We start from the raw sequence: 27,877 nt of genomic DNA on the forward strand, positions 1-27,877 counted from the left end.
TTTTGTTGATTTGATTCTTCTTTTTTTTCATGATGAGTCTGGCTAAAGGTTTGTCAATTTTGTTTATCTTCTCAAAGAACCAGCTTTTAGTTTTATTAATCTTTACTGTTGTTTCTTTCATTTCTTTTTCATTTCTGTTTTCTCAGATCTTTTTGATTTCTTTCCTTCTACTGATTGTGGGGGGTTTTTTTGTTCTCCTTTTTCCAGTTTTTCTAGGTGTAAAGTTAGGTTGTCTATTCAATGTTTTTCTTGTTTCTTGAGATAAGATTGTATTTCTATATACTTCCTTCCTAGGACTGCTTTTGCTGCATCCCATAGGTTTTGAGTTGTCATGTTCTCATTGTCATTTGTTTCTAGAAATTTTTTGATTTCCCTTTTGATTTCTTCAGTAACCTGTGGTTATTTAGAAATGTGTTGTTTAATCTCCATGTGTTTGTGTTTCTTACAGTTTTTTTCTTGTAATTGATATCTAGTCTGATAGCATTGTAGTCAAAGAAGATGCCTGATATGATTTCAATTTTCTTAAATTTACTGAGGTTTGATTTGTGACTCAAGATGTGATCTATCCTGGTTAATGTTCCATGTGCACTTGAGAAGAAGGTGTATTCTTCTGCATTTGGATGGAATGTCCTAAAAATATCAATGAGATCCATCTCATCTAATGTATCATTTAAGACTTGTGTTTCCTTATTAATTTTCTGCTTTGATGATCTGTTCATTGGTGTGAATGGGGTGTTAAAGTTTCCTAGTATTATTGTGTTACTGTCAATTTCTCCTTTTATGTCTGTTAGTGTTTTTCTTATGTATTGAGGTGCTCCTATGCTGGGTGCATAGGTATTCACAATTGTTATGTCTTCCTCTTGGATTGATTCCTTGGTCATTAAGTAGTGTCCTTCCTTATCTCTTATAATCTTTACTTTAAGGTCTATTTTGTCTGATATGAGGATTGCTACTCCAGCTTTCTTTTGCTTCCCATTGGCATGGAATATATTTTTCCCTCCTCTCACTGTCAGTTTATATGTGTCTGTAGGTCTGAAATGGGTTTCTTGTAGACAGCATATATATGGGTTTTGTTTTTGTATCCATTCAGCCAGTCTGTGTCTTTTGGTTTTAGCATTTAATCCATTTACATCTAAAGTAATTATTGATATATATGTTCCTATTGCCATTTTCTAATTGTTTGGGGATGATTTTGTAGATCTTTTATCTTCTCTTGTATTTCTTGACTATATAAGTCTGTTTAACATTTGCTGTAAAACTGGTTTGGTGGTACTGAATTCTCTTAACTTTTTCTTGTCTGAAAAGTTTTTATTTCTCCATCAATTTTGAATGAGATCCTTGCCAGGTACAGTAATCTTGGTTGTAGATATTTCCCATTCAGTACTTTAAATATATCCTGCCATTCCCTTCTGGCCTGCAGAGTTTCTGCTGAGAGATCAGCTGTTAAGCATATGGGGTTTCCCTTATATGTTACTTGTTGCTTCTCCCTTGCTGCTTTTAATATTCTTTCTTTGTGTTAGTCTTTGTTAGTTTGATTAGTGTGTTTCTTCTTGGGTTTATCCTGTATGGGACTCTTTGTGCTTCTTGAACTTGATTGACTATTTCCTTTTCCACGTTGGGGAAATTTTCAACTATAATCCCTTCAAAAAATTTCTCATACTCTTTCTTTTTCTTTTCTTCTTCTGGGACCCCTATAATTTGAATATTGGTGTGTTTGATATTGTCCCAGAGGTCTCTGAGACTATCCTCAGTTCTTTTCATTCTTTTTACTTTATTCTGGTCTTCAGAAGTTATTTCTACATTTTTATCTTCCAGCTCACTGATTTGTTCTTCTGCTTCAGATATTCTGCTATGATTCCTTTTAGAGTATTTTTAATTTCAGTAATTGTGTTTGTCTCTGCATGTTTATTCTTTAATTCTTCTAGGTCTTTCATAATTGATTCTTGCATTTTCTCCATTTTGTTTTCAAGGTTTTCGATCATCTTTACTATCATTATTCTGAATTCTTTTTCAGGTACTTTGCCTATTTCCTCTTCATTTATTTCGACTTCTGTGTTTCTAGTTTGTGCCTTCATTTGTGCAGTATTTCTCTGCCTTTTCATTTTTTTTTAACTTACTGTGTTTGAGGTCTCCTTTTCCCAGGCTTCAGGGTTGAATTCCTTCTTCCTTTTGCTTTTTGCCCTCCTAAGGTTGGTCCAGTGGCTTGTGGGAGCTTCATATAGGGTGAGATTTGTGCTGAGTTTTTGTTTGTTTATTTGTTTTTCCTCTGATGGGCAAGGCTGAGTGAGGTGGTACTCCTGTCTGCTGATGATTTGGTTTGTATTTTTGTTTTGTTTATTGTTTAGATGAGGCGTCTTGCATAGGGTACTACTGGTGGTTGGGTGATGCCAGGTCTTGTATTCCAGTGGTTTTCTTTGTGTGAGTTCTCACTATTTGATGCCCCCTAGAGTTAGTTCTCTTGTAGTCTAGGGTCTTAGAGTCAGTGCTCCCATTCCAAAGGCTCAGGGGTTGATCTTGAGTTTTGCGTGGGTCTATATATTCTTTTGCACTGGTCAGGTATTGCTGTCTGCTCTCAGCTGTTGTTCTGCATGCACTTCTGTGTATGAAGATGTATTCTTGATGTATCCATGGAGAGAGATGTACTCCATCCACCTACTCCTCCACCATCTTGTTCTCTCTCTTTATTTTTAATTTGAGTATAATAGCTTTACAGTGTTGTGTTGGTTTGTCATAACAACAATGTGAATCAGCCATAGGTATACGTATGTTCCCTTCCTCTTAAATCTCCCTCCCACCTCCCACTCCACTCCACCCCTCTAGGTTGCCGCAGAGCACTGGCTTGAGTTCCCTGTGTTATACAGCAAGTTCCCACTAGCTATCTATTTTACACATGGTAAAGTATATGTTTCAATGCTACTCTCAATTCGTCCCACCTTCTCCTTCCCTTGCTGTGCCCACAAATCTGTTGTCTATCCGCATCTCTATTCCTGCCCTGCAAATAGTTTCATCAGCACAATTGTAGATTTTAGGATGACGCCCATTCTGATTGGTATGAGGTGATACCTTCTAGTTTTGATTTGAATTTCTGTAATAAAGAGCAATATTGAGCATTTTTTCATAAGAATGATTTTTTACTCATCATGGGAGGGAGGTAAATAAAAGGAATTTACTCAGATGAAAGCCATTGATGAAACACAGTGGAAAGATAAAGTGAAGTAAAAGAGGGAGAATCAGCTGTGAGATGATGAGAGTGACAAAACAAACTTAATTTCTTAAAATAGTGAGAGAGCTGTGAAGAATCCAAAGGTCTATTCAAATGCTAGGTGGAGTTTACCTTGGATTAGTTTTTGGCTAGGTAAGGCTTTTGTCAAACTTACAGTTTACCAATTTTTTTTGCAGTTATTTTACTGTGGTAAAATGCACACAACATAAAATATACAATCTTATCCATTGTTAAGTGTACAGTTCAGTGGTATTAAGGATATTCCTAATGTTGTATGACCATCAACACCATTCACCTCCACAGTTCTTTTCATCTCTTAAAAGTGCAACTCTATACCCTTTAAACAATAACTCCTCATTTACCCTCCCCACAGCTCCTGGCTGTGGGGCTCCTGGCCACCATTGCCTTACTTTCTGTATGTATGAATCTATGATCTGAACTACTCTAAGTACATCATGAAAGTGGAATCATACACTCACTTGTGTGTTATTTTTTAATTTTAAATTTATTTATTTTTTACTTGAAGGATAATTGCTTTACAGAATTGTGTTGGTTTCTGTCTGGCTCACTTGTGACTTTGAGAGCGGCTTATTTCTCTCAGCATAATGTCTTCAGGACTCATCCATGTTGTAGCATGTGTCAGAATTTTCTCTTTAAAGAACTCCATATTCTGCTTATCCATTCATCTGTTGATGGACATTTGGATTGCTTCCACATTTCAGTTATTGTGAATAATGCTGTTATAAACATGGTTGTACAAATATCTCTTTGCTGCTCTGCTTTCAGTTCTTTGGGTATATTCCCAGAAGTGGAATTGCTGGATCATATGGTAATTCCATTTTTAATTTTATGAGGAACAGCCAGAAGGTTTTCTACAGTAGTTGCACTGTTTTACATTCTCACTGACATTTCGCCACATCCTTGTCAAGAGCTTATTTTCTGTTTTTTGATAGTAGCCGTTCTAAGTGGACAATCCCATGGACAGAGGAGCCTGGTAGGCTGCGGTCCATGGGGTCGCTAAGAGTCAGACACGACTGAGCGTCTTCACTTTCACTTTTCACTTTCATGCATTGGAGAAGGAAATGGCAACCCACTCCAGTGTTCTTGCCTGGAGAATCCCAGGGATGGCGGAGCCTGGTGGGCTGCCATCTATGGGGTCGCAGAGAGTTGGACACGACTGAAGTGACAGCAGCAGCAGCAGCATCCTAAGTGGGTATGAGGTAGTATGTATAAAATTTTGAGTCTCATCACTTAGACTCCCACATGGAAAGTGATTATCAGGTAAAATCCCTTGGTAAATTTCCAGTTGGAATAAGAGAATATGGCAAGTTCTTCACAATTTTATCTTCAGAAAAAGTATAGTTGCTCAGGTCAAGGAAAGTAAAATGTATGGCATTTTTGCAGTGATCCTTCAGTTAACCAAAACTGAGCCTCTGTAAATGTCAGGCATTAGCTAGGTGCTTAAGAGACAAAAGTGTTCTCATGGCACTTACAGTTGGAGAGGTATTGGAAAGTGTGTTTTTCTTCTTAAAAGTTCAGGTGAAATTGAAACCTGCTTTGAGTTAAAGGAATCAGAGTCTTTCTTAATAAACAATTTTGTGAATAACAGAGCAGTGAAACTCACCTAATTTCAAAGAACGCTAAGATGGTAATTAAAGCATGCAGGAGATCATTAATATCCATATAGCATGTGGATTACTGTGAATATTGTACTAAACCAGAAAGACTGGAGTAAGACAAAAATTAATCTTTTAATCTGCTCAGGGAGTTTTTTCCCCTAAAGATAGTTAAATTGAGGATATTTAGAATATAAATAATATAATACTCAAATTAGAACTGAGACATTAAACATTTTAAAATTTAGTGGTAATTAAATATTGAAGATAATGTCAAAATGATTATAGGTACAGATAATTTTTATGACTAATATTGAGAGAAAATTCTGAGATCAATTATATTAAGTGATTGCTGATCTGCTAGGATAAAACTTGAAAACTGGGTCTAAATCATGTTGTAAAAAGACATATATATATATATATTTTGATCACCCAAGTGTATATATTTTAATAGGAAAAAAAACAGAATTTGACTTTTGTTGAGTTTGCAAATGATTTTTCATTTAATAGATGATTTATGTCCTAGAGTGTGGTGGTAAATATTTAATAACCTGCTCACTCACTTTTTCTAAGGAAAAAAAAAAGCTCTGATTTGTGACATTTGCCAAATTTCCATGATATATATTCTCCCACCATGGCTGATTTCAGGCTACCAGTGGAATGTCATTAAAATGTGGCGTTGAGAAGAAATAACACATAGTAGGCTCTTCAAAGCCAGTATGAGCCAGTTCCCACACACCTCAGCTCATGTCTTAAATTACATCAGATGTCAAGAGTGACTTGGTGAAAAACATCATAAGCTGAATAAACCTGACAAATAGTGTAATCTATTCTTTCAGGCAAAAAGCTTCAAAGTCAGAGAACTAAAAGAACTAACAGTTCAATTTATGAATTTCAAACACATCCTTTAAAGAGTACCAAATAAGATATTTAGCTTCTTAATGGCTCAATTGGTAAAGAGTCTGCCTGCAACGTGGGAGACCCAGGTTTGATCCCTGGATGGGGAAGATGCACTGGAAAAGGAAATGGCAACCCATTCCAGTATTCTTGCCTGGAGAATTCCATGGACAGAGGAGCCTGGTGGGCTGCAGTCCATGGGTCACAAAGAGTCGGACATGACTGAGTAACTAACACATATTCACGATATTTAGGTAAGTTTAAACAAAAAGAAACAATAATTGCCTAAAGATGCAACCTAATTTCTTGTCACTTCATTTGTAATATTTACATTATTATTAATTCCAACAAAGATTTATAGAGGCCTTGCTCAGTTTGAGGAACTCATCTAAACACTTTACATATATCAATTAATTTAATCTTCAAACTTAATCTGTTTTATAGCTGATTCAACTGAGGCACAGAGAAGCCATGTGTTTAAGATCAGATCATTAGTAAACGATAAGATTGTTTTTTTTTTTAAAGCAAAACCTATCTTCAGGGTATGAGACTAACTACTGCTCACATGGCCTCTTAAAATTATCTAGAAATAAGACTTCAAGAGGTTTTCCCAGGTGGTACTAGTGGTAAAGAATCCGTCTGCCAATGCAGAAGACTTAAGAGACATGGGTTCGATCCCTGGGTCAGGAAGATCCCCTGAAGGCAGGCAACACACTCCAGTATTCTTGCCTGGAGAACCCCAGTGACAGAGGAGTCTGGTGGGTAGCCTCCACAGCGTCTCAAAGATTTGGACACAACTGAAGTAACTTAGCATACATGCATAAGGCTGCAAGAAAGACTTCATGCAAGTCCAGCATTACCAAAGTAAAAGATCATATGGACTGGAAATAATAGTCTAAAAAAAATAAAAGCATGAAACAGTGAATTAGGAGAACAATAAACATCGCCAATAAAGGCCTTCCTTAATCTCCCCTCCTCTGTAAGAGAGTCACCATCAAGAAATCATTGAGTGGAAATTTAGAGTTTATTACAATACTATTTTTATGTAATGGAAAAATTACTATATAGAAATAATCGTTACACAGCAACTTTGAAAAATTGTGGATGCATAATTTGTTAAACATTTTAATTTGAATCTTTGTGAGAGGAAATACAGAAATGAACAAAATAAGTACGCAATACTTCAAAAGAAAAACCAACTGGTTTCAGAAAGTTGGTGAAATCTCATTGTTTTCATTGTGGGGATTTAGTCATTTTTTTCTCCCAGAATCATTAAGTAATGCTGGGGCTAACCTGTCCTATGATTTAATCTGCTGGTGTAAATCCTCTTTATCTAATCTCATAATTAAAACCAACACTAAAGAACTGCTTTTTTATGTACAGGATGTGAAATTCTTCAAATTCATAACTGAGCTGTAAGGTTTTTTTCTTTCTTTATAGTTAGAAAATCTACAGGAACCTCAGATTTGGCCTATTGAAGATAGGTTTTCCAGATTTCTGGAAAACTGAATTCAGAACAGTGGTTCAGGGACACCTAAGGAGTGTTGCTGGGCTGACTCACATAATTCAAGAATCAGAAGAGCCTGATGTTTATAAACATTTCTTAAACAGAATCACACAGATGATTAGGCTCTGGAATGATGATGTAAGCATGAGTATTAAAGGGCAATGGCACAGCAAGAAATCCCTTTATTTCTTGAGACTTCTCTGGTGGTCCAGTGGTTGAGACTCTGTGCCCTTGGGCACAGGTTCAATTCCTGGTTGGAGAACTAAGGTCCTGCATGCTTCAGGGCATGGTAAAAACAACAACAAAAAAGTCCTTTATTTTTCAAGATTGTATTTTTACAGAGAATGTCACTTCATTACTGTTTCCTTTTAAGGAAACCAAGGGAAAATCTCTCCCCAGCTTCAATTCATTTGCGTCTGCTTTGTTGGACTGTTAATTTCCATTATTAAGTTCTGTATCCTTGGCTAAGGGTTAAATCTGCAACATAGAGAAGGATTTTATGTGATTTCTTTTTGTCAACTCCATTCCCATTCACAACTGGAAACTGTACTCTTTTATGTGAGGTTAAGCAACTGTCTTATGAAGTAAAATCAGTTAATGTATGGGGTTAGTGACATTGTGTAAACCATAAAAAGTCACACGAATACTTTCCTTCTCCATGTTTTTAAGGAGGAGACAAATAAGAGAAACATGCATTCTGGGATACATATGCTCTTTTTTCCCTGTGGGTACAGCATTTTATGTAAAGGAGTATGATTCTGGCTTATTGCTGGTTATTACTGGGACATTTATATGGCCTTGCTAGGCTACAAGAGATTAGGATAGTCATAGAGCATGATTTACAAACCTGGCTTTGTACATTAGAGGATGTTTATTAATATGTCTAGTATGTGTATAGAAGAAGCTAGGTGTAGTTAGGTTTTGCTCTAGAGATCAGTTATATAATGTAATAATGAACACCTGTATCTCAGGGGGATTCATAGGCCTTTTATATAAGAGACGTTTGTTCACCTAGCAACCAAGAACAACCAATGGACTTAGGATTGAAGAAGTTGGTTGCTTAATGAAACAAGATTCAAATGAACTCCAGAAACAACTGAAAGAGATGTGGAAGGAAATTATGGGATGTTGCCTATGATTCAGGGCTTCCCAGATGGCTCAGTCATAAAGAATCTTCTTGCCAAGCAGGAGATGCGGGTTCTATTCCTGGGTTGGGAAGATCCCCTGGAGAAGGAAATGGCAACCAACTCCAGTTCTTGCCTGGAAAATCCCATGGACAGTTTTTGCCTGGAAAATCCCCATTGTGGGCTACTGTGGGGTCACTAAAGAATCAGACATGACTTAGTGGCTAAGCAGCAGCAGCAGTAGCAGCTATAATTCAAAATATTAATCTATACAGAGTAATAGTGAGTAGGCATAGTTCAGTTTAATCATTAAAGAAACTCAAGGCATATATTAATACTTCCCTGGTGGTCCAGTTAAGAATCAACTGGTGGTTAAGAATCCACCTGCCAGTGCAGAGGACATGAGTCCAGTCTCTGCTTGGGGAAGATTCCACGTGCCTCAGAGCCACTAAGCCCCTGCATCACAACCCTTGGGGTTGCAAAGAGTCAGACACAACTGAGCGTCTTTCACTTCACTTCACTTCACAGTATTCTAAAGACAGAGTAAGTACCACTGAGGTGGTAACTATATATTATTCATCTTTGTATCCCCAAGGTTTATCATAGTCCTTCACACATAGACCATACCAAAAGATGTTTAAGGAATGAATGAGTATGTGGTGAATTTTCCTGAGCTTATTAATTATAGAAGGCAATGTTTTGAAAGTAATAAAAAGTGAAACAACTCCATTTGTAGGCCTTCAGAAAATAGAAGCTATCAGTTTGTAAGAATTGAACCTTATTATGTAGTTTATATTGGCATTTTACTACCAGATTATGACCATCTGGTGAAAATTCATCTTGTAATATTGTAGGAGACATTTTTATGTCCTCTGTTGAAGAGCTATTTTTAGCTAAAAGTGACTGATGGGTCTTTGGAATGATTTGACACCATTTCTACTTTAATATGAAGTTATCTTTTTAAAGCAAGGGACTTTTAGTCTTAGACTTCTGGTTCCCTTGTCTCCAGCTCAAATAAAATAAAACAAAAACCTGTTGATTCACCAGTCCTTTCCATTTCAGTAAATGATATAATTATTTTCAAAGAACAAAAAGCCAAGAGTCATCCTTGAATGCTTTCCTTACTTATTCTACCCACTAGGCCTGTTTTCCCCTCCTGTTAATGACTGACAATGCCCAGTCAATTAGTAGATCTTGTGGCTCAGATTCCAAAATATGTTCAGAATCTTCTTTACCATTAATGTCTTTCCTTAACTATTGTAATAGTCTGCTAACTACTTCCATTATTTCACAGGACAGCAGCAGAGAGCTTTGAATTCCACTGAGATCCGTCAATGGTTGCCTCTGAACATTAAGTAAAAACCATGCTCTACACCATGTCTTCAATGCCCTACTTGATCTGGCCTCCACCAAACTCTTCATCTTTCTTCCCTACAGCTCACCTCTCTTTATCCCATCTCCAGGCACCAAGGCCTTCTTCTTGTCATTAGAATGCACCGTGCTTAGTCTGTGCTCATGGCTGTTATTTTGGTGTTCTCTCTTCCAGGAATTCTCTTCTCATGGATCTCCATAAGGGGATCACTCACCATACAGCTGTCTCTCATTTCTTCCAGGAAGCCTCTCTAAAATATTGGATTGGCCAAAAAGTTCACTCAGGTTTCTTACAATGTTATGGAAAAACCTGAGCGAACTTTTTGGCCAACACAAATAGCGTTCCTCATGCAGTTACTTTCTATCCCAATTCTCAGCTTTTGTTTCTTAGTAAGAAATGAAACCCCTCATTTCCTCCTGTTATCTTCTTTGATGTCTGTTATCCCTACTAGAAAGAAGTCAGGGTTTGTATTTGCTTCATCCACTATTGTATCCTCAGAGTCTTGAATAGTAGTTGCTTACTGAATATTTTTGGAATGATTCAAGCCTAATTTAGTCAGGAAGTGTGCTCATTTTAAGTGTGCTCATGTAGACCATGGTGGTGATTGCTATGGGCAAGATACCAGCTGTATTGAAACCATGAACTCTGTCCTCACTGTCCATTCAAAGCTTATAAGAAAGTGAAAATACCATGTTTCAAACAATTCAGACCAAAACAGGAATAGGATCCTGTGAGAGAAGGCCAATTTAATTCACTAACAATTTGAAGAAACCTAATTTGTTCCACTAGGGCTTTCCAGGTGGCTCCGTAGAAAAGAATCTACCTACAAATGCAGGAGACACAGGAGGCAAGGCTTTGATCCCTGGGTCAGGAAGATCTCCTAGAGTAGGAAATGGCAACCTGCTCCAGTATTCTTGCCTGGAAAATTCCATGGACAGAGGAGCCTGGAGGGCTACAGTCCTTGGGGTCACAAAGAGTTGGACACGACTGAGCAAATGAGTGTGTGCACGCACACACGCACACACACACACACAAACACAATTTGTTCCATTAATAATCTATCGAGAAAACTCTTCCCTTCAATATTATTAGCTATATAATCATGTTTATGTTATCTTAGGGGATTTGAGAGATGCAGAGCAACTCATCTGCTGGGTTTCTATGCTGATACATGTTATAGATCACTTCAGGAGACTGCTTAATTACTACAATAAACATGATTTGAGCACTGACCTTTTTATCCCTCCAAATGTTTGTGCATGGCCCAGGAATTTTCCAAAGTCAATATGAAACATGTGGCCTGACTTTGTCAGCATGATATTGTCATTGTGTCGGTCGCAGACTCCCAGGATGAATGTTACCACACACCAGCCAGCACAGGAATAGAAAAAGTTCCTTAAGACCTAATCAGTTGAAAAACAGTAACACAAAAGTAATATAAACACAAATGAGCAAACGCAGAGGTAATGGTAAAAGTATGATAAAAAACAGAATTATATCATCTGTAACCAATTCTATATCTCAGTTGAGAAGATATGATTAAATGGTTGGTTCTTGATATGCTACAGAAGAAGGTGAAGCAGCCTGTTCTTTGGCTTAATGAATGTTTTTGTTGAAATGGGAAAAAATATCTTTCATTCAATTAAATCCAATTTTCATAGTTTATTCATAATGTGATTTTTTTTAATGTTACAGTTGCACAAAGGCGGATGACTTTTTTCAAGGTAAAAGAAGAAGGAATAATATGGCTCAATATTGCCTAGTCCTATAGAAATTTAAAATATCAAATTTTGAATATTTGAAGTCTTTATACACAAAATAAACTATATTGAGATGTCTGATCCCTTAAATATATATCATCCAGTTAATTCCCCAAAGGGTTTGGTACAGTATATACCTGTGCGGGTGGAAGAAGTTTCCATTAAGTCAGTTGTGGCTTATGTTTCTTTAATGAACACAGGTTTCTTGCCAAAATTCCTTTTTCTACAAAAAAATTGTCTCCTGGGTATACACCATTTTGATGGATGATGCGACAGTGAGTGTAACCATGGTGCAACCATGAGTGACAGGCTGAGCCACAGGTATGGACCTCCTCAGCTAGTGTGGCTGACCCTTGGGAAGGGAAGTCTATGTGGCTGGACTACATGCTGGGTCAGTTCCAGGTATCCCAAGTGCCTTAATTTGTCTGTCTCGATTTTCTTTACTTATAAAGATAAAAAATATGTCTTTCACATGGTACTTACGAACATTAAATGTAGGTGGAAACACCTCAAACAATACAATCTAGGGTTTGTGCCTAACTCAAGTTTCAATTTTGGGAATGGGTAAAAAATAGATTCAAGATAATTTCATCTAATTCTTTGTTATTTGGACTCCCAAACCTGTATTTTGCTGTGTTCCATGGCTCAGCTGGTAAAGAATCTGCCTGCAATGCAGGAGACCTGGGTTCGATCCCTGGGTTGGGAAGATTCCCTGGAGAAGGGAAAGGCTACCCACTCCAGTATTCTGGCCTGGAGAATTCCATAGACTGTATAGTCCATGGGGTTGCAAAGAGTCGGACAAGATTGAGCGACTTTCACTGACACGCTCCATCTCATAGAAGTCTAGAGTGGATTAAATCTTGGGTCTCTCTTTTCTGTCCCAGGCCAACTAGGGTGACCAAGCCTCCCAGTTTGCCCAGGACTGAGGAGTTTCATAGAATGAGGGATGTTTAGGGCTCAAGATGTTTCTGAGAAAATCTGATGCTGGCCCATATTGCATCTTTGTGTGAATCAGCATAAAGGTGTCCCTACCTCAGCATAGGTGTCCCTATGCTGATACCCTTATCAGCATAAAAGTGTCCTTAGAGGACCTAGCTGTACCAGTTCATGCTTTGGCAAGTGGGGCAAGGTCTGGCTCTAATCAATGCATCCTTTCATCTGGGAGCCCTGGTTGAAGACAGAATCTGAGCACTGTACACTGCAGGTTAGATGCCAGAGTAAAGTGGGAAAAATGTTTGCAGTCAAATGGAATATTACATTTTGTAAATTCTGAGATATAAAAAATGAGAACTCTATTATGCATTCTGAAAACATTAAAAGAATCAGGCATGAGAAAAGAGAACTTGGCAGAAGAAAATACATTGCAAAGGAAGGAGGGGGATTTATATAAATTATAGATTGTGGACAAATAGGCAGAGGTAACTTAGAGAAGGTAGTTTCAAGAAGCATCATCTCTGAGATTGCTGTAAGGGAGGCAGATAAGTCTCTATTGATAGCCCAGACTTTCCACCCAGAGGAAAAACCAAACACAGAAATTTTTACCAAGTTAATATACCAGTCCCTTTGACTGCAGGAAGATCAAACCAGTCAATCCTAAAGGAAATCAACCCTGAATATTCATTGGTAGGACTGATGCTGAAGCTGAAGGTCCAAATCTTTGGCCACCTAATGCAAAGAGCTGCCTCATTGGAAAAGACCCTGGTGCTGGGAAAGATTGAAGTCAGGAGGAGAAGGGTGTGGCAGAGGATGAAATGGCTAGATAGTATCACCAATTCAATGGACAGGAATTTGAGCAAACTCCAGGAGACAGTGAAGGACAGGGAAGTCTAGCATATGGCAGTCTATAGGGTCAGAAAGAGTCAGACACGACTTAATGATTGAATAACAACAACAATATACCATTTAAACTGTGTCATTATTACTAGGCTGATGACTGAGTGAATTAGAGCTCAAGAGAACTCAAGAACTCAAGAGAACTCAATTTATTTTTTCATAAATCAGAAAATCTAATGAGCCAGTGTATATCCTTATTTAAGTACATCATTTAAAATTAGCTACAGAAGGACAAACCTTTTCATAATCCACCTTTAAAGGGTTGTGCTGACTGAACCATTTTTTGATTGTATTTTCTTTCAGGGGTCCTATCGGTCCAAAACAGCGATGGATTTTTGCTAGGGTTACAGCATCAGGCACCATCTGCACCAAGCCTGGGTGATAAAAAAGAGATTACAGAAACAGCTCTTTCTCTGCAGGATGAAGGATACTTAGGAAACGCATCTTGATCTAGGTAACGACAACAACAGTTGCTAGCATGACTTGGATTACCCCCTCACCCTGCTTTTTTTCTTTTTTCAAATTTTCTTTCCTGAAGGAGTCTTACCTAGATGGTATTCCTTCTAATTTTTCCTAAATCCTGGGGAGTGATGAGGCTACTCATGTTTGGTCAGATGTATCAGAAGCATCTATTTCTACTAGATGCTTAGATGTTCCATTAAAACAATAGTACAGAGTCCATCTAGATGGTCTCCCAGAAACCTCACTCAGTCAACAGAGTAGTGAATTAATTAATGTATGGCTTGTGCATTCATTTACAGTTTAAAGGAAGACATTTAAACTTGTATAGCAAGCACATTTTTGATATAAGTGAATCAAATATAATCTACATGACAAATATTTCAAATATATTATAAAATCAATGTTCAGGTTAATAAAAGCTTCACTTACCAGTTTCACTTCTAGGAGTGAACAGAGTAACTCTGCAGTAAACATGTACAGAGCCACCTGCTCCTTCCTTCTCAGTCAATATTAAAGGGAAGCTATGATAAGTTTTTAAGGGAACATACATTGACTGAACTTCAATAGGACCTTTGACCCACTAACCATCAAGGCTTCTCTTCACTGTGTTCCTAAGGCTATTGGAATGTAAATATTTTCAAGCCTTCCGATTTTTATTCTGTACAGAACAGCAATTTAAACCCAGTATTTAAAATTCTCCTAGGAATAATGCCCCCCAAAAAACAACCTGTTAGCTACAGTTCTGTAAATAAAGTCATTGAAAGAAATTAAGAGTTGAGAATTTCTGACTTCCACAATCTTTGACAGCTGCAAGAGTTGCAAACAAAAATGCCCAAAGGGATCAGGGACATAAATGTAACCACATGAAAAGAGAGACAGTTAAGTTTTAAAAATTGACTGTTTCATGTCTACCTTAAAAATATTCAAATTAAACAGCAAACGAGTAGATCACAGTAATGGTAGGCAGAACACTTCTCTGTGTTGGATTTAGGCAGTGGCAGCTGGTTATAGCCTTCATCTCCCTTTCTCTCTCTTTTTTTTTTTTTTTTCAGCCTTACTCTCTTAACTTTCAATAGCCCAGCCCAGGGGTGACCATTAGGCATCTACATTGCTGGATCAGAGAGAAATTTAAAACATGGAGAGTGGGAATAGAACGCTGCAAAAAATAACATATTAAAATTAATTTGTTGAAAACAAAAAAGAAGGAAATGTAACACCCCAGAGATAAATCCTGGTCATATCTTTAATATCTTTCTCCCTACCTGCCTAACAGTATTTGGCTCTTGCACAGGTATTCCCTTGCTTATAGAGATAGTGAACGTAAAACTTAACATTCGGTAGTAATATAATTACTTTGGAAACAGTAATATAATTCCTTTTTCTGACTCTGAAATTTTCCTTCATTCTCCCAATTCCTCCATTTAACACTTTCTGACAGAAAACCATGGCACCTGGTTCCATGGTGCTTCATCGCCACCTCTCATTTGTTGTTGTTCAGTCACTGAGTCATGTCTGACTCTTTGCGACCCCATGGACTGTAGCCCACCAGGCTCCTCTGTCCATGGGATTTCCCAGGCAAGAATACTAGAGTGGGTTACAATTTCCTTCTGCAGGGGATCTTCCTGACCTAGGAATCAAACCCGCATCTCCTGCATTGGCAGGCAGTTCTTTAACACTGAGCCACCAGGGAAGGCCCTGTGCATCTGACCACATCCCAGTCTAGGACGTAGATTAGTGCACTCCTTGGCTATGGTACTGTAGCAAAGTCCATTATGCTTCAGACCTCATTTGTCTTCAGGGAGTTAATCATTGCTAAATCTCAAGTCATTTATCATAAGTCTTTCATTGCTGACTATCCGGAAAACTTTGTACCTCATTTATAATAATCATGGTGGCTAAATCCTGCCCATTAATTAAAACCATAATTTACATTTTTATACATTTTAAGCTACTGTGTATTATACACCTTTTTAACACTTCTAGCATAATTCTGTGCACATTGGGTAACATGTGTGGCTCCAATCCCATAGTTCTGTAATATAGCATTTCTCAAAATGTAATGCCCCATATGTATTGCCTGAGAATCTTGTCAAAATGTAGGTTATGGTTCAGTAGGGTGGAGGGAGGGCCCAAGATTCTGAATTTCTAACAAGTTCGCATGTGATGTCATGTTGCTGGTCCATAGGTCACACTTTAAGTAGCAAGATTCTTAGGGAGAAAGCTTTTTAAGATGGCATCATACAAGGTGTGCATGCACATTTAGTCACTAAATTGTGTCTGACTCTTTGCAACCCTATGGACTGTAGCCTGCCAGGTTCCTCTGTCCATGGGATTTCCCAGGCAATAATACTGGAGTGGGTTTCCATTTCCTTCTCCAGGGGATCTTCCTGATCTAGGAATCAAACCCACATCTCCTGCATTGGTAGATGGATTCTTTACCACTGAGCCAGCAGAGAAGCCCCCATCATACAAGGTAGTGGTTCTCAAAAAAAAAAGTGCCTGAGAAACACCAGAGCAGCTTTTTATAATCATTGAGACTGAGCCTCTCCCTTCCATCCCACCCCCCCCAGCCCCCCGCCCCCTCGCCCAGTGGAGAGCTTGCTTTAGTAACCTGGCTGGATCCTAGATGTAACTGCTCCAATTTTCCTAAGTAATTTTTATCCCATCAAATCTGGAGCAAACTTGGAGTAATGAAATAAATCTTAAAGAAATTTTATCTGCTCTGATAATCTCTCCCAAAGTTCCTACAACACCATATCCCAAGTGGTCATGGGAATTAACAACAATGTTGATAAAGTTATATTAACTTGTGGCCTGGAGTATACTCTCCTTAAGACCAACAGCCCTGTTTAGGTCGTTTTAGTATTCCCTGTCTTACTTTGTGACAGGTGTCCCCAGTGGTCCAGCAGTAAAGAATCCAACTGCAATGCAGGAGACGCAGGAGACATGGGTTCGATCCCTGTGTCAGGAAGATCCCCCGGAGAAGGGGATGGCAACCTACTCCAGTATTCTTGCTTAGAGAATGCCATGGACAGAGGAGCCTGGCAGGCTAAGTTCAAAGTCTGCATATAGATCATCTTTGATTGTTGATATCGTACTTTACTCAAAAGCCTTTCAGAAACTAAGTGCATGTTTATAACTTATTTAGAATTTTCAGAACTCCTTTAAGCGTTTGAAACTTTGTAAATTTTGTCTTAATTGGAAACAGTTGTAATTTTTATGAATAAGCAGAGCTTTCTATTATCAGCTTAAAAAGAGAAAAAATATAAATTATTAATGTAAATAATCCTTAAAGACACTCAGAAGAATATTACAGTTAACACTTGAGTTGTCAGAGTTCTGATTAATATTTAGAATGACATTATGCTTTATATAAATCATCTTTGTTTATTGTTTTTGAAACTAATTCTTTTTTTTTTTTTTAAAAAAGAAGAATGACTATGTTTGGGGCTTCCCAGGTGGTGCTAGTGGTAAAGAACCCACCTGTCAAAGCAGAAGACATAAGAGACGCAGGTTCGATCCCTGGGTTGGGAAGATCTCTGGAGGAGGCAACCCGCTCCAGTATCCTTGCTTGGAGAATCCCAGGGACAGAGAAGTGTAGCCGGCTACAGCCCATAGGATCACAAAGAGTCAGACATGACTAAAGTGACTTTAGTCCCTTGATGATATTAAATCATCTTGGCTTATTGTTTTTGAAACTAATTCTTTGTAAAAAAAAAAAAAAAGAAAGAAAAAAGAAGAATGACTATGTTTAGTTCTTTGGAGTTTAAAATTTGTCATCTAAAATGAAAGTTGTAGAAAGTCTGAGGGCATATTACCGATAAATGTATGAGATAAGTAATGTAAGTCAGCCAGCTTTCTAATCTATACTGACCTTGGCCTTTTCCCGTGGATAGACATCTATAAATGATCATTTGCATATCCAGGCCCTCCTGCAGCCAAATATTGTCCATCACTTGAATAATCTGCAGAACAAGCATATCCTGACGGAGATCATCTCCAGCCTGTTAGAAACAAAATTAGAGACTCTGGGTTTCTCCTTGAATTCCATTGAAAGTTTTCAACAACAGTATATGTCATTTCCTTCCCTGAATAACTTTCCAGCCTGACTTAGGGTGGTTTCAGTTGTTCTGTTAGCACTAAGAGTACCCTGTGTTTCTGATAGAAGATCAAAGAAAATAAGAACTTTCTTTTAAATGATTATAGAAGCTTTAGCCATCAAATTAGAGGTGTCTTGGAATGTTGTTCCCTGATAACAATCTTTCAATTTACTATCCATGTGCAGCCTCTTAACCTCAAAGTCTGGTGAAGAGAGGCTAGACAAACGTTCATGCAAATTTCAAACTCAGCCAAGTGACATCTCTTTCAAAGGGAAACATATTTGATGTGCTACAAGTTTATACACTGATATACAGTTAGATTACCTGGAGCTTCTTGACTGGGAGTATAAATAGCACATATATGATTCATCAGACTTTGACTCATTGGCTTCTCTTACTTTGAAGGCAGTTACAAAGTTTTCAGAATAAATGGCCTTTGATAACAAGAAATCATAAAGGGCTGATTTTCTAGCATAGGTGAAGGAAATGGAAAATGTCCAAAGGGGAAGGACAGTTCTATGCTGTTAACTACTAAGAGGCTCAGTTTTGAAAATGCTTTCTAAATTATATGCAGAAGACTGTGTGCCACGATGAGATTTTTGTGTGGTTCTTTTTCCTTCACCAAAAATGCAGTGCTGGGGGAGCTCTTAATGCTTGAGGTTACACAGATCACAGCAAAACAATGGGTGTACTAAGTGTGATCCTTAAACTAGTCAGAATTGAACACAAATTCCACTCTGAGACCTTGTTTTCTGCTTTGGCTAAGTCATTTAACACGTTAATCGAATGACTGGCAAATGTTTCCTTTATTCCTACTGAACTGTTTGTAACTTTTTACTCTGCTGTCCCATGGGATTCATGATAAAGACTGATATGGCCCATATTTATGTTTTATTTAAAAAGAAGACAACAACCCAAATTACTAAAATAAGCAAGTGCTCACTAAGAAGAATTTTATGTTAAATCATATCATTTGAGTTGCAGCTGATTTTGATTCAGATTTAATATGGAGGCCAAAGGAAGACTCTCCCCCTAGAAACTTACCACAGTTCTGCTTTCTGTACTACTCAAAAGTGATCATATCATTTCATTTATTGAAACATACCTCCCGAAGTTTTGCACTGAAGATTTATTGGCTTTGAGCCAGTAATGTTGGACTTATTGCCAATCATAGTTTGGCATGTACTATAATTCTGTGAAAATGCGGAATCGAAAATAACTGGCATCTTCTGTGCTGTTGCCAGAGGAATAGAGCTATACTAATTTATTTTTCTGAGTAATAAATCAATAGTCCTATATATGAGATCAATTTGATGTTTCAGGAGAGCTACTGTACCTTAAAAATGACACTGATATTTTTGCCCATTGGATTGGCATTAATGAAAGTAATCTTCAACGGCAAAGCATTAGATGTGAAATATGAACATGCCTACAGGACAAAAGCAAGAGAAATATGGTGAGCAAAATAAAGCAAAAAGAACAGTTTCTTTGAAATCATGGCCCCAGCAGAATCTGTTATATGAGCAAATGTAACACATATGAATAATTTTTACACTCTGAAACAAAGAAACATATTTATTAAAAAAAAGACTTTAGTCTACCAACCAAAGCCTTCATTTGTAAACTAAAAAGCCAGCTTTTCAGCAGGTTGTAAATCTTCAAGAACATATTTTCCTCACTGAGCAGTGATGGTGTGTAGGGGCTTTAAATAAACTAAGTAGTATGTAGGTATTTTGCTTTTGCTGGTTGGTTAATATCTAAAAGATGAAATTGCTATTTAAAAAATATATTTCCTTTTCATTCTTTCTGCCCAACAGCATATTTTAAGGAAACATGGATACACAGTTAAGAAAGACCTGAATAAAAATTTAGACTCTGATACAGAGGGAAGTGGGCTTCCCAGGTGGCTCTAGTGGTAAAGAACCTGCCTGCCAATGAAGGAGACATAAAAGATGTGGGTTTGATCCCTGGGTTGGGAAGATCCCCTGGAGGAGGGCATGGCAACCCACTCCAGTATTCTTGCCTGGAGAATCCTTTGGAGAGAGGAGCCTGGCAGGCTACAATCCATATGGTTGCAGAGTCAGACATGATTGGAACGACTTAGCATGCACGCACAGTGTGAAGTAAGCCATAAAGAAAAACAAATATTTTGTATTAACACATATACTTGGAATCTAGCCAATCCAGCCAGTCCATCCTAAAGGAAATCAGTCCTGAATATTCACTGGAAGGACTGATGTTGAAGCTGAAACTCCAATACTTTGGCCACCTCATGCGAAGAACTGACTCATTTGAAATGACCCTGATGCTGGGAAAGATTGAAGGCGGGAGGAGCAGGGGACAACAGAGGATGAGATGGTTGGATGGCATCACCAACTCAATGGACATGAGTTTGAGCAAGGTTCAGGAGTTGGTGATGGACAGGGAAGCCTGGCGTGCTGCAGTCCATGGAGTCACAGTCAGACACAACTGAGTGACTGAACTGAACTGATGGAATCTAGAAAAATGGTACTGATGAACCTTTTGGCAGGGAAGGAATAGAGATGTAGTTGTTGAGAATGGACCTGCGGATGCAGTGGAGGAGGAAGAGGGTGAGACAAAAGGAAAGAGTAGCACTGATATATACACTACTACATGTAAAATAGATAGCTAGTGGGAAGTTTCTGTATAACAGAGAAGAGAGCTTGGCATAGTGCTCTGTGACAACATAGAAGGTGGGATGGGGAGGTGGGAGGGAGGTTCAACAACAATATGTATGTTGTTGTTGTTGTTTAGTCTCTGAGTCATGTCAAACTTTTGTGACCCCATGGACTGTAGCCCTCCAGGCTCCTTTATTCATGGGATTTTCGAGTCAGGAATACTGGAGTAGGTTGCCATTTCCTTCTGTAGGCAATCTACCTGATCCAGGGATCAAACCTGTGTCTCCTGCTTGGCAGGCAAATTCTTTAGTACTCAGCCAACTTGGAAGCCTGAATACACATACACACACACACACACACACACACGCACACACACATCAGTTCAGTTTAGTCACTCAGTCGTGTCCAACACTTTGTGACCCCATGGACTGTAGCGTGCCAGGCCCCCTTGTCCATCACCAACTCCCAGAGTTTACTCAAACTCATGTCCATTGAGTTGGTGATGCCATCCAACCATCTCATCCTCTGTCATCCCTTTCTCCTCCTGCCTTCAACCTTTCCCAGTTGACTTCGTATTCCAGGATGTCTGGCTCTAGGTGAGTGATCACACCATCATGGTTATCTGGGTCATAAAGATCTTTTTTTGTTCTTCTGTGTATTTTTACCACCTCTTCTTAATATCTTCTGCTTCTGTTATGTCCATATCATTTCTGTTCTTTATTGTGCCCATTTTTGCATGAAATGTTCCCTTGGTAACTGTAATTTTCTTGAAGAGATCTCTAGTCTTTCCCATTCCATTATTTTTCTATATTAATTTATTTTTTATTGAAGGATAATTGCTTTACAGAATTTTTCTGTTTTCTGTCAAACCTCAAAGTGAATCAGCCATTGGTATACATATATACTCTCCCTTTTGAAACTTTCTCCGATTGCCCTCCCCACCCTACCCCTCTAGGTTGATACAGAGCCCCTGTTTGAGTTTCCTGAGCCATAACGAATTCCCGTTGGCTGTCTATTTTACACATGGTAATGTAAGTTTCCATTTTACTCTCCATACATCTCACCCTCTCCTCCCCTCTCCCCATGTCCATAAGTCTATTCACTATGTCTGTTTCTCCATGTTGCCCTGTAAATAAATTCTTCAGTACCATTTTTCTAGATTCCATATATATGTGTTAGAATACAGTATTTATCTTTCTCTTTCAGACTCACTTCACTCTATGTAATAGGTTCTAGGTTCATCCACCTCATTAGAACTGGCTCAAATTTGTTTCTTTTTATGGCTGAGTAATATTCCATTGTGTATATATACCACAATTTCTTTATCCATTCATCTGTTGATGGGCATCTAGGTTGCTTCCATGTTCTACCTATTGTAAATAGTGCTGCAATGAATAATGGGATACATATGTCTTTTTCAATTTTGGTTTCCTCAGGGTATATGCCTAGGAGTAGGATTACTGAGTCATATGGTGGTTTTTTTTCCTAGCTTTTTAAGGAATCTCCATACAATCTTCCATAGTGGCTGTATCAATTTACATTCCCACCAACAGTGCAAGAGTGTTCCCTTTTCTCCACACCCTCTCCAGCATTTATTGTTTGTAGACTTTTTGATGATCGCCATTCTGATCAGTGTGAAGTGATATCTCATTGTAGTTTTGATTTGCATTTCTCCAACAATGAGTGATGTTGAGCATCATTTCATGTGTTTGTTAGCCATCTGTATGTCTTCTTTGGTGAAATGTCTGTTTAGGCCTTTTTCCCACTTTTTGATTGGGTTGATTGTTGTTCTGGCATTGAGTTGTATGAGTTGCTTATATATTTTGGAAATTAATCCTTTGTCAGCTGTTTCATTTGCTATTATTTTCTCCATTCTGAGGGTTTTCTTTTCATCCTGATTATAGTTTCCTTTGCTGTGCAAAAGCTTTTAAATTTAATCAGGTCCCACTTGTTTACTTTTGTTTTTATTTCCATTACTCTATGAGGTGGGTCATAGAGGATCTTGCTTTGATTTATGTCATCGAGTGTTCTACCTATGTTTTCCTCTAAGAGTTTTATAGTTTCTGGTCTTACATTTAGGTCTTTAACCCATTTTGAGTTTATCTTTGTGTATGGTGTTAGGAAGTATTCTAATTTCATTCTTTTACATGTAGCTATCCAGTTATCCCAGCACCATTTACTGAAGATTTCTTTGCCCCATTGTATATTCTTGCCTCCTTTGTCAAAAAAAAGGTACCCATAGGTTTATGGGTTTATTTCTGGGCTTTCTATCTTGTTCCATTGGTCTACATTTCTGTTTTTGTGCCAGTACCATACTGTCTTGATGACTGTAGCTTTGTAGTATAACCTGAAGTCAGGAAGGTTGATTCCTCCAGCTGTATTCTTCTATCTCAAGAATACTTCGGCTATTCAGGGTCTTTTGTGTTTCCATATGAACTGTGGAATTTTTTGTTCTAGTTTTGTGAAAAATGCCATTGGTAGTTTGATAGAGATTGCATTTAATCTGTAGATTGCATTTGATAGTATAGTCATTTTTCACAATATTGATTCTTCCTACCCAGGAACATGAAATATCTCTCCATCTGTTTATGTCATCTTTGAATTCTTTCATTAGTGTCTTATAATTTTCTGTGTACAATTCTTTCTTCTCCTTAGGCAAGTTTATTCCTAGATATTTAATTCTCTCTGTTGCAATGGTGAATGGGGTTGATTCCTTAATTGCTCTTTCTGATTTTTCATAGTTAGCATATAGAAATGCAAGTGATTTCTGTGTACTGATTTTTGTATCCTGCAACTTTGCTAAATTCACTGATTAGCTCTAGTAATTTTCTGATACTATCCTTAGGGTTGTCTATGTATAGTATCATGTCATCTGCAAACAGTGAGAGCTTTACTTCTTCTTTTCTGATCTGGATTCCTTTTATTTCTTTTTCTTCTCTGTTTGCTGTAGCTGGGACCTCCAGAAATATGTCAAATAACAGTGGTGAAAGTGGACGCCCTTGTCTTGTTCCTGATCTTAGGGGGAATGCTTTCAGTTTGCTGAGGCTTGAGAATAATGTTTGCTGTAGGCTTATCATATATGGCCTTTACTATGTTGAGGTAGGTTCCTTCTATGCCCATTTTTTGAAGAGTTTTAATCATAAATAGGTGCTGAATTTTGTCAAAGTATTTTGCTGCATCTATTGAGATGATCATATGGTTTTTATCTTTCAATTTGTTAATATGGTGTATCACATTGATTGATTTCCACGTATTGAAGAATCCTTGCATCTCTGAAATAAACCCAACTTGATCACGGTGTATGAGCTTTTTGATGTGTTGCTGAATTCTGTTTGCTAAAATTTTGTTGAGGACATTTGCATCTATGTTCATCAGTGATATTGACCTGTAGTATTCTTTTCTTGTGTTGTCTTTGTCTGGTTTTGGTATCAGGGTGATTTTGGCCTCATAGAATGAATTGGGAAGTGTTCCTTTCTCTGCAATTTTTTGAAAGAGCTTTAAAAGCATAGGCATTAGCTCTTCTGTAAATGTTTGATAGAATTCTCCTGTGAAGCCATCTGGTCCTGGGCTTTTGTTTTTTGGGAGATTTTTGATCATAGCTTCAATATCAGTGCTTGAAATTGGGTTGTTCAAAATTTCTATTTCTTCCTGATTCAGTTTTGAAAGACTGAACTTTTCTAAGAATCTGTCCATTTCTTCCAGGTTATCTATTTTATTACCATGTAGTTGTTCATAATAGTCTCTTATAAGCCTTTGTATTTCTGCATTGTCTGTTGCAACCTCTCCTTTTTCATTTCTAATTTTGTTGATTTGATTCTTCTCTCTTTTTTCCTTGATGAGTCTGGCTAAAGGTTTATCAATTTTATTTATCTTCTCAAAGAACCAGCTTTTAGTTTTATTACTCTCTTACTATTGTTTCTTTCATTTCTTTTTCATTTATTTCTTCTCAGATCTTTATGATTTCTTTCCTTCTACTAATTTTGGGTTTTTTTTTTCTTCTTCTTTTTCCAGTTGCTTTAGGTATAAAGTTAGGTTGTCTATTTAATGTTTTTCTTATTTCTCGAGGTAGGATTGTATTGCAATAAACTTCCCTCTTAGAACTACTTTTGCTGCATCCCATAGGTTTTGAGTTGTCGGGTTCTCATTTTCATTTGTTTCTAGAAGTTTTTTGATTTCCCTTGTGATTACTGCATTAACCTGTGGTTATTTAGAAATGTGTTGTTTAATCTCCATGTGTTTGTGTTTCTTACTTTTTTTTCCTTCTAATTAATATCTAGCCTCATAGTGTGGTGGTTGGAGAAGATGCTTGATATGATTTCAATTTTCTTAAATTCCTGAGGTTTGATTTGTGACCCAAGATGTGGTGTATCCTGGAGAATGTTCCATGTGCACTTGAAAAGAAAGTGTATTCTTTTGCATTTGGATGGAATGTCCTAAAGATATCAATGAGATCCATTTCATCTAATGTATCATTGAAGACTTGTGTTTCCTTACTAATTTTCTGTTTTGATGATCTGTCCATTGGTGTGAGTAGGGTGTTAAAGTCTCCTACTATTATTGTGTTACTGTCAATTTCTCCTTTTATGTCTGTTAGTGTTTGTCTTATGTATTGAGGTGCTCCTATGTTGGGTGCATAGATATTTACAACTGTTATGTCTTCCTCTTGGATTGATCCCTTGATCATTATGTACTGTCCTTCCTTATCTCTTATCAGTTCAGTTCAGTCGCTCAGTCGTGTCCGACTCTCTGAGACCCCATGAATTGCAGCACGCCAGGCCTCTCTGTCCATCACCAACTCCCGGAGTCTACCCAAACCCATGTTCATCGAGTCGGTGATGCCATCCAACCATCTCATCCTCTGTCGTCCCCTTCTCCTCCCGCCCCGAATCCTACCCAGCATTAGGGTCTTTTCCAATGAGTCAACCCATCGCATGAGGTGGCCAAAGTATTGGAGCTTCAGCTTTAACATCAGACCTTCCAATGAACACCCAGGATTGATCTCTTTTAGGATGGATTGATTGGATCTCCTTGCAGTCCAAGAAACTCTCAAGAGTCTTCTCCAACACCACAGTTCAAAAGCATCAATTCTGCGGTGCTCAGCTTTCTTCACCGTCCAACTCTCACATCCATACATGACCACTGGAAAAACCATAGTCTTGACTAGACAGACTTTTGTTGGCAAAGTAATGTCTCTGCTTTTAAACATGCTATCTAGGTTGGCCATAAACTTCCTTCCAAGGAGTAAGCGTCTTTTAATTTCATGGCTGCAGTCACCATCAGCAGTGATTCTGGAGCCCAAAAAAGCAAAGTCTGACACTGTTTCCACTGTTTCCCCATCTATTTCCCATGGAGTGATGGGACCAGATGCCATGATCTTAGTTTTCTGAACGTTGAGCTTTAAGCCAACTTTTTCACTCTCCTCCTTCACCTTCATCAAGAGGCTCTTTAGTTCTTCTTCACTTTCTGCCATAAGGGTGTTGTCATCCGCATATCTGAGGTTATTGATATTTCTCCCGGCAATCTTGATTCCAGCTTGTGTTTCTTCCAGCCCAGCGTTTCTCATGATGTACTCTGCATAGAAGTTAAATAAGCAGGGTGACAATATACAGCCTTGACGTACTCCTTTTCCTATTTGGAACCAGTCTGTTGTTCCATGTCCAGTTCTAACTCTTGCTTCCTGACCTGCATACAGGTTTCTCAAGAGACAGGTATATCTCTTATAACCATCTTTATTTTAAGGTTTATTTTGTCTGGCATGAGGACTGCTAGTCCAGCTTTCTTTTGCTTCCCATTTGCATGTAATATATTTTTCCATCCTCTCACTTCCAGTCTATATGTGTCTTTAGGTCTGAAGTGGGTTTCTTGTAGACAGCATATATATGGGTCTTGTTTTTGTATCCATTCAGCCACTTTGTGTATTTTTGTTTTAGCATTTAATCCATTTACATTTAAAGTAATTATTGATATATATATGCTCCTATTGCCATTTTCTAATTGTTCAGGGTTGATTTTGTAGATCTTCTTCCTTCTCGTTTATTTCTTGACTATATAAGTCTGTTTAACGTTTGTTGCAAAGCTGGTTTGTTGGTATTGAATTCTCTTAACTTTTTCTTGTCTGAAAGGCTTTTTATTTCTCCATCAATTTTCAGTGAGATCCTTGGTGGGTACAGTAATCTTAGCTGTAGATTTTTCCCTTTCATTACTTTAAATATATCCTGCCATTTCCTTCTGGCCTGCAGAGTTTCTGCTGAAAGATCAGCTGTTAAGCACATGGGGTTTCCCTTATATGTTACTTGTTGCTTCTCCCTTGCTGCTTTTAATATTCTTTCTTTGTGTTTAGTCTTTCTTAGTTTTATTAATATGTTTCTTGGTGTGTTTCATCTTGGGTTTATCCTGTATGGGACTCTTTATTCCTCTTGGAGTTGATTGGCTATTTCCTTTTGAATGTTGGGGAAATTTTCAATTATAATCTCTTCAAAAAGTTTCTCTTACCCTTTCTTTCTCTCTTCTTCTGGGACCCCTATAATTTGAATGTTGGTGTATTTGATATGGCCCCAGAGGTCTCTGAGACTATCCTCAGTTCTTTTCATTCCTTTTACTTTATTCTAGTCTTCAGAAGTTATTTCAACCATTTTTTCTTCCAGCTCACTGATTTGTTCTTCTGCTTCAGATATTCTGCTATTGATTCCTTTTAGAGTATTTTTTAATTTCAGTAATTTTGTTGTTTGCCTCTGTATGCTTATTCTTTCATTCTTCTAGGCTTTTGTTAATTGATTCTTACATTTTCTCTGTTTTGTTTTCAAGGTTTTTGATCATCTTTACTGTCATTATTCTGAATTCTTTTTCAGGTATTTTTCCCATTTCCTCTTCATTTATTTGGACTTCTGTGTTTCTAGTTTGTGCCTTCATTTGTGCAGTATTTGTCTGCCTTTTCAGTTTCTTTCTTTTTTTTTTTAAAGTTATTGTATTTGAGGTTTCCTTTTCCCAGGCCTCAAGAAAAGTTGTATTCTTTCCTTGAAAAAGGTTGAATTATTTCTTCCTTCCTTTTGATTTCTGCCCTCCTAAGGTTGGTCCAGTGGCTTGTGGGAGCTTCATATAGGCTGAGATTTGTGCTGAGTTTTTGTTTGCTTGTGTGTTTTCCTCCAATAGGCAAGGCTGAGTGAGGTGCTAATCCTGTCTGCTGATGATTGGGTTTATATTTTTGTTTTGTTTGTTGTTTAGATGAGGCATCCTGCACGGGGTGCTACTGGTGGTTGGGTGATGCCAGGTCTTATATTCCAGTGGTTTCCTTTGTGTGAGTTCTCACTATTTGATACTCCCCTAGGGTTAGTTCTTCTGGTGGTC

General features: G+C 37.8%; 1 protein-coding gene across 2 annotated transcripts in view; it reads right to left on the reverse strand.

Annotated features, from left to right (window-relative positions):
* The window catches only part of PIK3C2G (phosphatidylinositol-4-phosphate 3-kinase catalytic subunit type 2 gamma), a 387,527-nt gene that overhangs the window by 128,724 nt on the left and 230,926 nt on the right, over positions 1-27,877 (reverse strand). For both annotated transcript variants that reach the window (XM_081592337.1, XM_081592336.1), the window contains 4 exons: positions 19,231-19,323; positions 17,669-17,798; positions 13,570-13,706; positions 10,973-11,142 (listed from right to left, as the gene is read on the reverse strand). In XM_081592337.1, coding sequence (XP_081448463.1) covers positions 10,973-11,142; positions 13,570-13,706; positions 17,669-17,798; positions 19,231-19,323 — 530 coding nt within the window. The remainder of the gene's footprint in view (positions 1-10,972; positions 11,143-13,569; positions 13,707-17,668; positions 17,799-19,230; positions 19,324-27,877) is intronic.

This window comes from Giraffa tippelskirchi, chromosome 4, assembly GCF_054371585.1.
Source record: "Giraffa tippelskirchi isolate mGirTip1 chromosome 4, T2T-mGirTip1v1.2.pri, whole genome shotgun sequence".
Classification (NCBI taxonomy): domain Eukaryota; kingdom Metazoa; phylum Chordata; class Mammalia; order Artiodactyla; family Giraffidae; genus Giraffa; species Giraffa tippelskirchi.